Consider the following 15057-nt stretch of genomic DNA (forward strand, 5'->3'; position numbering starts at 1 on the left):
ACAATGTTCCTGTTCCACTCTGCAATTTGGACATGTGAATGTGAAAAGAGCAGCCTTAGAGACAGGTGAGATGATGCCATGACAGTGCGGCGCTAAGAGGTTTGTCCTTACCTGCACCAGGTAGTGCTCAGGCATGGTGTCTGATATCCGACCCACTTTATAGTTGGTCTTGAGGATGTCATCGTGAATCTGAAATTCCTGTCTGCAGTTATACCTGTGAAACAGCACACAACAGGGTGGTAAACAGAGGTCAATTCAATTATCAGCTACTATTTGCCCGGCTGGGATTGACAAATGAGATGATAACGGGGGCAAACACTTGGGCCGGGGCAGCGGGGGATGTCACCGCAGTGATCAAAGAGGATTAACACCCAATTGTGAGAACGCGGATTCGGGGAGGGACTTACGTGATGACGACAGGTGCGACTTTGTTGGTGATAATGGACTTGGCCTTGTTGTTGTGGATGTTGACTGTCTGGAAGGGGCTCATGCTAAGAGACTGCCTGCTGTCGGCCATCCCGTTGCCATGGACACTCTCAAGCGGCGACGCTACGGAAACAGGCTGTGGCGCGGCACTGGCAGTTGTACCCATGCTCCACAAGCAGCTGTGAATGACATCGCAGCGGACTCAGAAACAGGAAGCAAACACACGGACACACATACAGACACAGGGGCAACAAACAGCATATACGGGCAGTGACGACACTCACAGACATATCTGAAGTGTGAAAAAGTATTCGGTGAACGTTTCACACTTCCACACTGAAGTGATTGAAAATACAAAGATACAGATTCATGAAAATGTCAGCCTGTAAGTCGGTCCTCCACCTTCATCCAGACTGAAATATCCCAACAACTATTGGATGGATTGACATGAAATTTGGTAAACACATTTACAGTCTACAGGGGATTAATTCTACCGATCTCCCACCATCTCAACCACGCTGTTCTGCACCAACAAACAAATGTTCAGAAACCAGAATAAGGTGTTTACATGCCACAGTATCTTGGTTTCAATCGGAGTACCCCAGATAGCACAACCGGGTTCCTCAATACTGGGATAAGCCCTCATCCAGGTTTCTGAGACCAGGATATGACATTTACATGTGCATAACATAACAAGGATACTCCAAAAACCTGATCATAACCAGGATACTTAAGTGCATGTAAACACACTCTGATTATCCTCTGACTTTTCCTCTATCGCCACTATGAGGTTTTGGTTTTTGTTGAAAAGTAAAACTACTGGATGGCTTGCCAGGATATTTAGTACAGACTAGGGATGCATGATAATATTGGCACGTCATTGCTATTGGCTAATGAATGTTACTGGCCCAAAATTAACAGTACAGTGTGGAGGTTTTTCGAAGTCTGTGAAATAGATAGCGAAGTTGTTATCTGCAGTGATTGTTCAACATTGGTCACAAATTTAATTTCCCTGAAAAACAAAGGCAAACAGTCACCAGCAAAAGCTCTACATTTTGAAGCACTGTGTTTTATGTCTGCATCTGCCAGTGGCTCATTAAGATAAGACTATGTTAATTTCACTACAGGAGAGACTTGATGTTCTCTGAAACTGAGTGGAAAAAAATACTTGCATATATCAACAATTGGCCAAAATGAGTTGGTAAATATTGGCATACTGGATATCAGCCAAAATCCAGTATTGCGCATTCCTGGGAACCAAACTTCAATAGTTTTATGGCACTGACCAAACTGCTTCAGCTCTACTGAGTATTGAAAATGCCTTGTCATTCCGTACCAAATTTTGATACTTTAGGAGTAAATCTCTACTAGACATTTATGGCCAGAGGATGAATTATAATAACTTTGATCCCCTGATCTTCTGTCTATCAGGTCAAAATACGAGCTTGTCGAATACTTTTGTTTATAATCAGAAATAGTGACCTTCTTGCAAGCCGCAGCTGTGCTTGAGAGACTCTTAGTCTTGTTTGGGTTTTAAAGCAGCAGTCGCTTTTCTTGCCAAGAGTCACATGAAACAGTCACCGCCACTCTGACATCTGTTCACTACATATGAAGCCAGCAGCCAGTTAGCTTAGCTTAGCATAGAGAAAATGTTCCTTTAACAGTTCTGTTTCTGCACCAACCAAACAAACCAGATATACACCAGAGGTGTTATTTGGCGAGCTGCTGAGCACCTCAGCAGATTTTTGTTACATTTGGACAGAGCCAGTCTTGCTGTTTCCCCCAGTTTCCAGTCTCTGTGCTAAGCTAAGCTAAGTGACTGCTGGCTGTATCTTCATATTTAGCATACAGACATAATGCTGTCAATATTCTCATCAAAGTCTCAGCAAAAATGTAAATGATTTTAAATGTTTTTTTGCTTTTAATGAATGCATATCCATGCATAGGTTTTATTATTCATGCAGAAGGATATATTTTATCCAGCTGCTGAATCTGAAAACTATAAATATGAGTCATTATTCCCTGCACTTGAGATATAGTCTGCTCCAGCTATTATTTCTGATTTAGTGCATGAAGAAAAACAGTGCAGACTGAACCTGTCTGATGCATCTGTATCTGGCAAAGAGGCCGTTAAAGCTCTGTGGTAAATCACGTCACACATGTTACTCAAGAGGTAGAACATACAGAGGTTCAGCCACTAACTGACAAAATCACCCTTTAAGGGTTAGTCAGCACTCAAATTACAATCATCATTAATTTCATATCTCTACAATTTAGTCACGGAGGCGTGGGATTACAGTCGAGTGTGACAGTATTTATATTTTAATCACACAACTTGACACGGAGCACTCAGACCCCCACGCGTGCCAGCCACAGGTTTCAACCAAACCTCCTCCCCTCTGAATAAACAGTGAGCTTTGCAGGGAGCTCTGCAGATAAACAAACGAGTCTTCCGACAAGCTAGCAGTCAGGAACAACACTGCTCCTCAACATCATTTACAGGATGCTACAGTGCCAGAGAAATACACACAAATACACACATAAAACCTTAACAGTACACAGAAAAGCACAGCATGTCACCCGACACCAACTCACAGATGTAACACTGGAGCTGCAAAGTAGAGACCAAAAGAAAAAGAATCGATCCAACATCAAAATCTACTTGATGTGGCACAGCTGAGGGGTACGGCAGGGTCGACTGAGCTCAAAGCACCTCTGTGTGATCTGCAGCTCTGAACAGAGTGGACTCTCATTGTGCAAAGAGGCTCTGTGCACAGAGAAGTGCCGGTGAGTCACCGCTGCTCTCCTCTTTGTTGCTTCTGGAGCTGAGTGGGCAGGTCAACCTTGTACTCCCATACCTTTTCATTTCGGTAGGGAGATTCTCTTTTCAACAACATATTGATTTTTCTCATTACTTTGTCTGCTGGCATGGCTAAAAAACACAAAATCTTAAATGTTCTTTACAGCTTGACTTGAACAATTGCATGATTTTTAGGGAAAAAAAGAGCAAAAAGAGGAAGAATCTCGACCAAAGTTCCATAAAAGGAAGCTAGGTTTTCAAGAAAACTGTGCTCCAGCTGCCCAAATCTATTTGAGTCCTCACCACACACCAAAAGCATCCCTGTTGCCATGATTGTGCGACTGCCACAAGAAAAACAACAAAAAAACCCTCCACGCTGCAAGAATCCACTAAAAACTGGCATCTTACGTGTGAGACGAGGAGCGATCTGAACCTCGGGACCCTTTTCTTTGCTGCTTGTTTTCCGCCATGATCCAAAGGAGTGTGAGAACTTGGCATCACATCCAAAGACAAATCTTCCTCTTTTGGATCCCCCGTGCCCACCCCCAGTCGCTGGGAAACACCCCTCTCGGGAGCTCAAAGTGCCCGGCTGTGCTTTGGCACTGGGTAAAAATGTCACGAGTTGGAGCTTCCAGGCAGCGTCCTCCTCGTCCTCGTCCTGTCTCGTATGTTGAAGGGTAGATTCATGCTGGAGACTGAGGTCTCTACGGAGGGGACCGGGGGAAGTAGTGGTACATCTGGCAGCCAGATGGCCAAAGTTCAGCTCCCTTTCACAGGGACAGGCTGCGCACAAAGACGACACAGTTGACTCTTGTACCGTACAGAGAGCGGTACAACAAACACGCTGGAATGATAAATCAACTAATCGAAATTTATAGAAGTCATTTATCAGGGAAAAATGCAAAACATTCGCTGGTTATAGCTTCTCAAATGTTAGGACATTGAAGACGTCATCTTGAGCTCTGGGAATTAGTGGTGGTTATTTTTCACTATTTTTGGCATTTAATAGACTAAACAAAAGATTACATCTTTCTGCTTTCTCATATTGTAAATTTATTATCATTACTGTTATAATACTAGTCAAGTTTCTATCCAAGTTTAGTTTGATGGAATTTCCAGAAAAACGGCAAAGGAAAACGCAAATGAATAATGAAAAAATGTATTATGAGCGCATCAAGAATAAGAGACTGGAGGCAACAATTCTTCAGTTGAGTGCCATTAAACCATTGCAGAAGTAGAGGGTACAACAAGACCTCAAAAGAACAAAAATCACTCTCCGTAAAGTTGAGATTAACCCTTTTAGAGCACATTCCCAGTCATATTGTACAGCTATTTATGCCAAAAAATACTTGAACTTTAACTTTTAACAGCACAGAGCTAAGATTCATTAGTTAGCTAGCTGGCAACGGCATGGTAGACACTCACTTTGCAATGTTCAAATCAAATTCCTTCTCACTTTATGTCCTGCCTGCCTATCCAGTTTCAAACAGAAATATGTTGCAATACAAACACTAGATACTGTCGAAAAAGCTGTATTATCTGGACCCGAAGACATCCGTGATGAACACAATGTGGGAGGTAAAAGTATAGAGATATGGCAGTTACATTTGACCCGTCAGTCCACACATTTTTCATCTCTCCGGTGAAGCAGATACATCACTGGATTTATCGATATAACAAAAAAAAACAACTTTATTTTATTTATCTGTTGCTCTTGAGGTTTTTCAAAGTTCCCACTTTTTACAGAGCTCATTTCCAGGACTTTTTAGGACAATATCAGTACTAATCTAGATGGTATGGCTGACAGAGGTCACGCCATACACTAATATGTTTTATAACTTAACAATGAAATCAACTCTTACATGCTTAGAAAATATGACAAATTGATCACAGAATAAAGAAAAAGTGCCAGCAGCCTCCCATTCATTATTATCCATCCTTCTCATCAACACCCAACACACAGTTGAAAGTACTGTTCCTTGCCAGAATGTAATCACAAACCTTAAACCTCTGCAGGCAAAGCAAGCTGACAAACATGTCAACTTTAGCAAATTTAACAGTATTCAACTGTTTAAAATAAGTCGGGAAGAAAGCAACTTTAGTCTAAAAACCCTAAAAAAAAGTTACTAGCCAGCAGTGACCAATATTTATATTCAAAGGATAATGTTTCCACAGCATAAACCAAGAGCAGCTTATTCCTTTTTCCATTAAAATTGTATTTTGGGAGGTTTTACTTATCCAAACCAGGGGTCTAATGACAGAGGACTGTAAGATTGTAAAGCCCTTAGAGAAAAATTTATGATGTGTGATGTTGGGCTATACAGATAAAACTAACTTGACCTGACTTGAAATAATAGTAATAAAAGAGAGTAGTCATGTCTTTTGCACACGTACACTAAAAGTTTAGGCATTATACGAAATGTTATAGATATAAGACGTCTTCTGTTTCCTTGACTTCCTATTTGGACTAAAAACAGAGCTTACAGTCTGTGCATTCCTCACTGTAAAGAGCATTTACATAGCAAACCCTTTTCAATCTCTGTCACTTTAAGGACATTTAATCAGTAGGTTTCCTTTACCCACCACCACAGTAATGCATGATAATATGCATGTTCCTATGTGGCTCGGTCTATGGCTATAAAACACTCTGACAACAGATTCTCCCATTATCCTCATCAACACAACAACTTCCTATGTCTTATCCCATGTGGTGTTGTTATTTGTAAATCGTCTGAGTGTTAAATGAGGCTAACTGACAGAGGCTTCAGTCTTACAGGCCCCCAAAGGAAACGTGACATTATCAATGCTGCTCACTGAAACTGGAACGCTGAAAACCCTCCTCTGTCTTACCTTACAGCCTGTCACCTCTGCTGCAAGACCATGGTGCACACTGCAAACACGTCTGATACGGAAGTTCCCGCTAGACACAAGCTCAGCTCATGAGCCACACTGATTTCAGCCTAGGCAGGCCCGGTCTAGCGGGCGGGCGGGCAGCTGGGGCGGAGGCCTGAGTAGAAATAGCCCTCAGTCATAAACATCCTCCTGGAGATCCAATCAAGGCAACTCATCAGAGAGGCTGTTTATCCCACATGTCAGCCAGAGTAGTGTCGCACTGCTCGTGAGGCCAATAAAACGACAAGACAAACTCAGATTTCCTCTGTACAATATAAGAAGTAATGGAAAAACAAAGTCAAGATGATCTTGACTTCACCTTTGTGCGTTTCTCTATGACACTGACAGCCAGACTGCGAGCACTAATATTTAAATTCTCTGATTGCACAGTAAGAATCAGACCATGGAAACTGCAACCTCCTGCCAGCCTACCAGCATTGCTCCATTCAGAGCTGCCCCATTTAAATTCAGCCGGTGTCCCAACTTTGCTGTAGCAACGTCTTCAGACAAAAGGGTCTGAGTGCAGACAGGAAGGAGCGTGCAGCTGCAGGATGCATCTGTTGGTGGCCCCGAGGAAGGATGCAGAGCGCTCTTCATTCACAAGAGATGCAGGGGTTCAAGAGAGATGGGTATCACAGAGATGGAAGATCTTTCGACATGAATTCCCATATCAAGATGGAGACAAGAGAGCGCTGCACAAACTAGAAAAGAGTCAAAATTCAATGCAACTTGCTTACTTGGCAACATTGCTCATCTTAGTCAAGGACCCTGGGCATTTCTGGTCTCCAAGGAGGCCACTGGATCAGTCTGCCAATGTTAAGTTTGAAAGCCGGCCCGCTGCTCAAAACTACACAAAAACAGCTTAATTATATGAATACCACCCAAACTGATGCAGTCAGGATTTCATTTATTGATGTGCTTCAGAAATCTGACAACAACATCTGCAGGAATACTTTTCAGCATTACACAGAAACCTAATCTAAATTGACAGTTTGGATTATTTAAAGGAGGGTTGTATAAGGTACTTGTACAGCTATAGTCAGTGTATTAGTCACAGTAGATGTCAGTCAGCATGCCTCCTGTTTGGAGAAACAGGGAGGAGCACCAGCAATGTGCTGCTGTAGACATGATCAGCAATAAAAGGTCATTGAGCTACTTAAAAAACGGTCCACCTGAAAATATCAGCCAGTTTAAAGCTATAATATGTAATGTTTCCACATTAAAATGTCTAAAATACTGAAGATGTTATATATTTTGTTAAGTTGTGTATTTACCTTACCCCAAATGTTTCCAATGATGGTCAAATGCACAGAAATCCCTAATTTAGTCAAGGTAATGATGCATTTCCTGCTAGCCATTGCTAGCTAGTTACTATAACTTCTGGGAAAACACGGGGTAGGTCATATACGTCAGACAGTGAGGAAGGAAGTCAGAAAACATGACTAAACATAACATGAGCAAAACTTTAATACACTACCTCGTTTGTTTCTACCTGAGTCATATCAGATATACTTTCATCAGCTGTGAGGACTGTTTAACACCTATCATCATGGCCTATCGTTACCTCGATCTCTTAGCATGTTTGTGCTGTTGTGCAACTTCTCTGTTTTAAAATGATACATCAACCTATGGCATTAAGTCGGTTTGGAGAAAACAATATTTGGTTTGTATAACTGTGGTTTCCTGTTGTAAAAGCCTGTCTGCAAAGTAAAGCAGTGGAAACAAACCAAATATAAATATATATAAATATAGTACAATTAAACTGATAATGAGTTTTTAAGGTGGGCCTTTTTTAAGTTAGATGTGCTAACTATCCTCTACTGTAGGTAATACAGTGACTGTGGATAAGTACCTCATACAACCTCACTTCAAAACATACCAGCTATCCCTCTGAGTTTGAAAGCCTGATGGCTGCACAAAACCACATAAAAACAACAGAATTATATAAATATGACACAAGCTAATGTCTTAATCTCTACAGCAGTGCTGCATTTATTATGTGCTTCAAAAATCTGTAAACAGTGTATGTAAAACTGTGCAAAAGTGTGTTCAGAATTGCTCAAAATGCTAATTTAATTTATTCCAATTGAGGGTTTGGTGTAATGCAATCCTAGTCACACATACAACAATGACACAATGTCCCATAGTCTTGAAACTCATCACAGGATACTAGACCACCAAATCATTCAATGCAACCCAGTCACACCCCCCAGTGTGCAGAGGAAGTGTAAGCACACCTTTACAGGAAGTGCTTAGTTGTACTCTCTGAAACTTCCTCCCTGCAGCTGTACACATATTTCACCAATGAGGTGAAGGGTTACATACAGGCGTGATTCCACAGGACATTGCTAGTTCCTGAGCTGAATATCAGTGCTGCTGCACGGAAATGAGCTCAGCGCTTCCTCTGCAGAAAATCTTTTTTGTTTTCCCCTCAACTGTTCCAAAAGACCTCATTGTGAGTTTGTGTCAACTTGCAGCTCCGATGTTTGTTTTTCGTCCAAAATAAATCGCCCACCACCAGGCTGTTCAGAAAGAGACTGTGGCAAGGAGGAAGCCATGCGATGCATTGTTCAAGGATGCAATTTTCAAATCTGATCAAACTACCACAAATTGCTTTTGCACTGCATGACAGATAGTCCAGATAAGTGAACACACTGACTTGAAAACAACTGACTGGAGAGCACTTTTCCCCAGTTAAAGCAGTGAATCTACTAAGACTCCACGAGTGAATATGGCATAAATCACATGAATAACCTTTAGCCTTCTTCTACATTCTTGCTTTCATCACAGCTCGACACTGAACTGCTAAAAAGGGTGTGCAAATCTATTTTTAAAACCCTGCCTGTAATTTATTTCATTTCAAGATGGCAATTTTATCCCCCTATGATTTCAAGGCTGCAGTAATGTGGCTTTCATTTTTTCTAAAACCCCAGCGTCTGACCACAATATTCTGTCAGCACCACCAGGCCAACTGACAGCATTTTTACTTGTCGAACCCTCCTCAAATCTCTCCAGCGGATGGATCCTTACACCAATTTGTTAGCATGTTTCGTTTCGCTTGCCAATCAGACTGAAACGGTAAACTTGTGTGTGTGCAAACACATCCTGACTTAGCAGCAGCTGCGTTTTCTAAGTTGGCGTGGAGAGCCAGAATCCTGTCAAACAGGCGCTGGTCCTCAGATAAACACTTCAGAGGAGAGACTAGGCATCACATGCCAAGAAAAATGTAATCCATGTAGCTATGTGAATATCAAACATGGTAAAATGACCAAACTGTATCTCTCTGCAAAATGAAAAGCAGCTTTTAGATTATAATATATCAAGATCACTAATCACGTAATTTAGACAGCAATATACATTTCCTATTCCATCCTTCCCACTGATGATAAGTCTGCAGCAAGACTCAAGCATCATAACACAGAGGAGGTGAAGTATCACAACTGTACCTGACATTCAGCTGATCAGTCCACCATCCGAGAGGTGCTTGAGTCTCTGAGGAACACAGTGAAAAAAAAACAGAAAATAGTGGGTTAAAAATAACCAAAATGACAGCTCTCCGGTCTCAGTCAGACATCCTCGCTGGCATCTCTCTCTCTCTGATGTGTCTCTCCCTGCTGATCGCACTACTGCAGGCAGTGGTCTCGCATCATTAAGGCGTCCTTATAAAGCGAGTCAATGAACGTGTCCTTCAGTGAGGACAGATCCCAGACAGGCACTCAGCAGCAGAGCGGTGAGGGAGAGAAGGAGGGGAGAAGTGGGGGGGACACAGCTCTCCGTCTGAGGTTCAGATGGGTGACGGCATGCTCCTATGCTGGTTTTTTGTTACTTTTTTGTATGCATGAGGTGTTCGCGCATGCTGGGATTTGTGTGTGTGCAACTGTGTGTGTGGGGATGTGTAAAGAGGATGTGGAGGCGGACCCAGAGAGGCTTACTCATCATTCACTTCACTATCCAATCACTACCGGAGCCTCCTGGCTGCACAATACCTCCCACACATAGCAGACCTTTTAACAACTGTCTCAAACACAGAAATTAGACCTTGACTTATTAAACTTATTGCAGCCGTTAACCCTCACCGACACGATGTAATGCAGACCTGCCAGGAGGCTGATAATCAGTAACAACTGCACACAGATGACATCACGTAAGCCTAATTCACTACGATGCTATAATTACTCCATTCATTAGTGGTTAACACTTGCCAGGTTGAAGGCAAACAGGCTTACAGCTGGGCAAATACTTAGATTTAAGCTCGAGGTTCAGCTGCAGAGGGCTGTGTGCTCTGCCTCTTGTAGTCGTAACCCTGAGGGTCAAACCAACTCATCATCACCGAGGGTCCTATTTCATCCAGTGGGCTTCATAAAGCAAGAACAAAGCCAACATATCTGACAACAACTATCACAGGTGTGGATTCGAGTCACACTTGATTTACAAATTTGATGACTTCAGACTCAATTTGGACTTTAACAGTGACTTGTGATTTCACTTGGACTTGAGCCTTTTGACATAAATACTTTGCTCAAGCCCAAAGATTTAGAAAGTATTTGAAAAGTCTGAATCCATGGATCAACCATAAAGGGTTCTTCAGCTTGCCCCCATAGGATGTATGCATGTTCAATACATGTATTGAACCAGCTCACATTTCCTCCAGTTTTGAGTGGAACCATCGTAATCAAGGATGTTGGGTGCGTGAACCGGAACGTGTCTGGTTCCATGTTGGTGAAAAAGGTCTGTGAGAGGTTTCAGAGGGAACCTTTCTATGGTGTAATGCTTCCACCCACAGGTTTTATCTAGAACACAGTCAGCGGTGAAAACAAAAACACTTTTACATTCTGAGGTTTTTTATCTAGAACCTACCCAAGGGCTTCTTCTGAGAACCCTTTTATATCATGGTACAAAGAAACCTTCATGAAAGAAAGACAAAAGAGTTTTCAAGGATTTCAACAATCCTTAGAGAAATCTTTGATGAGTGTAACATTAACACAACTCATTTCCAGCAAGTAAATGCAGTCTTCAAAATATGCAGGTCGAAAATTACAGACAGAGACACAACAACTTCCAGCTTCATTCAACATTTGAAGTTGCACAAATCCAAGGCTCTGTTTTTAAACTGGCATTGTATTTGGTGAGGAGTCCATTCTGACTTGTATAGGACTTGGGACTTACTTGGGACTTGCAAAACAATGACTTGGCCCCACCTCTGACAACTATGACTCCAAAACAGCCAACAACATCAAGCTTATCTCCTGCCGGTGAGAATATTTTCCTACAAAAGTATGTGTAATCAACACTCTGTTGCAAGATAATGAGCCTATTTGCAAAAGTGGTGAGCGGCTTTCGAGATATGGATGTAAAATCTGCTGCTGCCACACCTGTTCCTTCCTTCCTGCAGCAGCGCAGGCCAAGACTCTGATGTTCTTGCAACATGATGAATGTGAAACAAAACCCTCCCATGGCCCACAAAAACCACAGAACATGAATGAATCAATCTCGTGGGTGAGAAATCATAAACACAAATTTGCGTCTGTGGGGGTTATTTTTTAAGATCAAAACCAAATATCAAGAAATAAGAAGTTATCTAGTAGGTACTACAATTTAAAAGGACAGTTCACACCAAAATCAAACAATATATATATTTTGAATATTTGGATCTACTCATTGATAAGAGGTTACATCTCAGCTGATGAGGACGCCATGAATGCTTATATCCCAGACTGTCACGAGCACAAGCCTCTCCTCCATGACTAGATGCACACTTTCTTTTGTGCATGGATAAAGTTGGCGGACAATAGAGCGGATTGCCATCTAGTTCCATTATATTCAAGGAAAAGCAGACCGCTCTAAAGCCGATATCTTTAAAACTTCTGACACCATCACAACATCAAAACTATCTAAATGGATAAACAGCACTACAGACTGGAGGAAAAACTTGTATTTTTGGCTTTTAGGGTGAACTGTCTCTGTTCTAAGTAAAAATAAACACCAAAAAGCTGCATAATGACACACATAGTTATCTGACAGGTTCATTTCAGTCCATTTTTTTAATATATGGTGTTAACGCAGAGCACAATCTGCAGTGAGAGGATGTTCTGTGACAGAGTAAGAAAAACTTCCTCTCTTTGCTAAATGTCCCCAGTGGAAAAAGGAGCATGCGGCTAACATCACCTGTCTTGTCCAAATCCTCTCTCAGGTCTGGTGTCTGTCTTACCCCCAAAAAGCCAATTTGCTAAAAGCAACAGGAAAGAAGGAGATAGCAAATGACAATAATTCACCTGAGCCAAAGTGCAGCTCCTAGGAATATGTTTTTTTTTTCCTCTGAAGTTACAAATATATATCACTAACACTAATGCTCCTGGGATGACAACGAGGTCACCCAAGGGGACACATTATGGGAGGTATTAAATATTCACTGGAGTCCAGTGATCAAATATGACACCTTGTGGCAAAAATAATCCACTGCACTCAGGTGTGTACACAAGATTTCTAGTCACAGGGACACAGATGTTCATTATCTTATGACAACCATATCAAACAGGTGTTTAAACAAAATCTTGGCACAACTTGACAGATACTTTGAAGGCTGTAAAAATTGTATCAAAGCAATCAGATGCAAAAAAGTAAGAGAGGAAACCAACTACTTCTGATATTTTCTGAAGCAACCCCAGGGTATTAGGGCTTGAAGAACCCCCAAACGTGACGGGACCCCTGACTGGACCAATATACCAACAACCCATAAATGGATTATAATAAAGCAAGAGCTGACAACAAAATCATCAACTTTTAAAGTTAACCCCAGGAAGAGTAATGTTTCTGATCTATTGCTCTTATCAAGATGAGCCAAATATAAATAGCTCAATCATTTATGATCCAGGTGTCATTCATCGACGGGTTTCATGCTCTCACTCTTGATTAATTGTGATGTTCGCGGTTTGATCTGCGCTCTCGGCTGTCAAGACCCAGTTTCTGTCTTCCCCCCCGGGGGATGTAAAGGTAAAGTGATATGAACAGAGGAGACTGATCCCAGCTGCACGGGATAAATCAAACAAAGGCCGGGACTACAAAACATCAAAGCATGAATCATGTGCTTTGTCTTACTGCACTATAGACTTTTCATACGTTAGATCACATCTAATGGTGAGAAAGAACATGCCCTGGTACATTACATGAATGTTGGTCATGTCTATGGGCATGAAAAATGATATTAGCACTGCCAGAATAGACCCCAAATGTACAAAACTGCCCAAAATATATTTAGATTACATTTATAAGAGATTAAAAGTAATTTTTGCCTATAAGCTGGCAACATATAATATGTAGCCTATAACATATTTTAGCATGGAGGTAACAAAATAAAAGAGAGTAAATCTATTTAACTAGTTTGATAATCCATTCATGTAAGGGCTGGTTTGGGGGTGCAGGGTATTTGGGTTGAGGTAGTTGTTAAGTGTTCATGTATGATGTGTGGTTATGTTTTACTTTTATGTGTGGACCTCAGGATGAATAGAACTGTGGTCAAACTGTGGTCTGAGGACCAACAGGGGTCTTTGAGTGGGTTTTAGGGGGTCCCCAGCAAAAGGAATAATAATATATATTTTACTTTTACAGCATTTCTTGTACATAATGTATTTGAGCATAATTTTTTTACCTTTGGGATCAATATGTGTAACAAAACACGTTCAACGGCCCACTTACTAGATTTTTTCTGAGCTTTCAGTTGCACCTCTCAGTCTTTGTCACTGAAGAAGACAGTAAATGGACCTTTGAGCTGCAATGATTCAACATGGCTGCATCTTACAGTATATAAAAACACAGTCAAGCCAGTAAATTGCCAGCAGAAAACGCAAATGTGTCGAGAAAAGCCGCCTGCAAAAGTGTTAGTGTGACCTTCATAATATAGTACATAACCCAAACATTTTATTGTTTGAATGTACAGCAGTTGTCACCCTGTATTTATCTGTGCTTTTGCAGGTTATCTTTTAATGTTTTTATATGTCATCAATCTGCCAGGGACTGCAGATAAAAAGAGAGTAAAATAAAAGCATAAAGTGACATGTGTTTGAGCACTTGCAATAGTTTACCCAGCTTTTTCTTTTCTCTATCACTGTCTGGCTGTGTCCAAATCACAGTCCTGATGCAGTGCACACAATGCAGTGCAGGAGGCATGGAGAGTGGGGGGTGCCAAGCACATGTATGCCCCATCAAGCACACAAACACTTTTTCGCATCATGAAAATATCCTTCGCTGTTCAAAGCGCCCTGCTGCAAATATTCATGGTGCATCATTAATAAAGGTGTCCAGAGAGAGTTAGCGTCCGGAAACGACACGAATTTGAACTTTTATGCTGCCGTGGCTCGTTCAACAACAACCGTGTAAACTTTAAAGCTACTCACCATTTCAGCACTCGGGAGGTGAAAAAGCGTCAAACATGTTTTCAGAGCTCGGTGTGTCCGCCGTGGAGGAGGTGGCCGGTGTGTCCTGCTTTCTGTTTACGATCCCGGGAAAAAGACATTCATTGATATTTTTTGTCCTTTCTCGAGAATTTTACGAGGAAAAGGATTTCGCTATGTGAATGAAGACGGACCGCGCATGCGCAGTCTGCGGTCATCCTCGGATGCGCCGTGTTGGTCTTCGGTTATAATAATTCACATCCAAACCTTTAACTAAAATCTGATTTTATCTTGATATTTGTGACATTGTAGCCAATGAAACCCAATTTCTACGAAAGACAGATAAGTTCAGATAATGAGAAACTTTCTCACTATAATGTCTCAGTATCTCAACATAATAACTTTGTCTCAAAATAATGACTTAATATCTCAAAATAATGGCTATTCTCATCATTCTACAAAACTGTATTTAACCTTTTTACCTGCTTTTTTAATTTATTTGTTCTATATTTATGCCCTCTAACACAATACACTGTTATTCTTGTATATATT

General features: G+C 41.3%; 1 protein-coding gene across 4 annotated transcripts in view; it reads right to left on the minus strand.

The window, feature by feature from the left end:
• pald1a (phosphatase domain containing paladin 1a) overlaps positions 1-14698 on the minus strand; it is a 72734-nt gene extending 58036 nt beyond the window's left edge. Inside the window, exons 1-4 of one of the 4 annotated variants that reach the window (XM_084741017.1) lie at positions 14509-14698; positions 9565-9610; positions 408-605; positions 112-214 (exon numbers count right to left, since the gene is read on the minus strand). In XM_084741017.1, coding sequence (XP_084597143.1) covers positions 112-214; positions 408-592 — 288 coding nt within the window. In that variant the 5' untranslated portion in view covers positions 593-605; positions 9565-9610; positions 14509-14698. Of the gene's footprint in view, positions 1-111; positions 215-407; positions 606-3634; positions 3770-6076; positions 6099-9564; positions 9611-14508 lie in introns of those variants that run through there. The other 3 variants (XM_084741018.1, XM_084741019.1, XM_084741016.1) reach the window with 3 other exon arrangements.
• Between the last annotated feature and the right edge of the window lie 359 nt (positions 14699-15057).

This window comes from Lutjanus erythropterus, chromosome 17, assembly GCF_056507025.1.
Source record: "Lutjanus erythropterus isolate fLutEry1 chromosome 17, fLutEry1.hap2, whole genome shotgun sequence".
NCBI lineage: Eukaryota > Metazoa > Chordata > Actinopteri > Lutjaniformes > Lutjanidae > Lutjanus > Lutjanus erythropterus.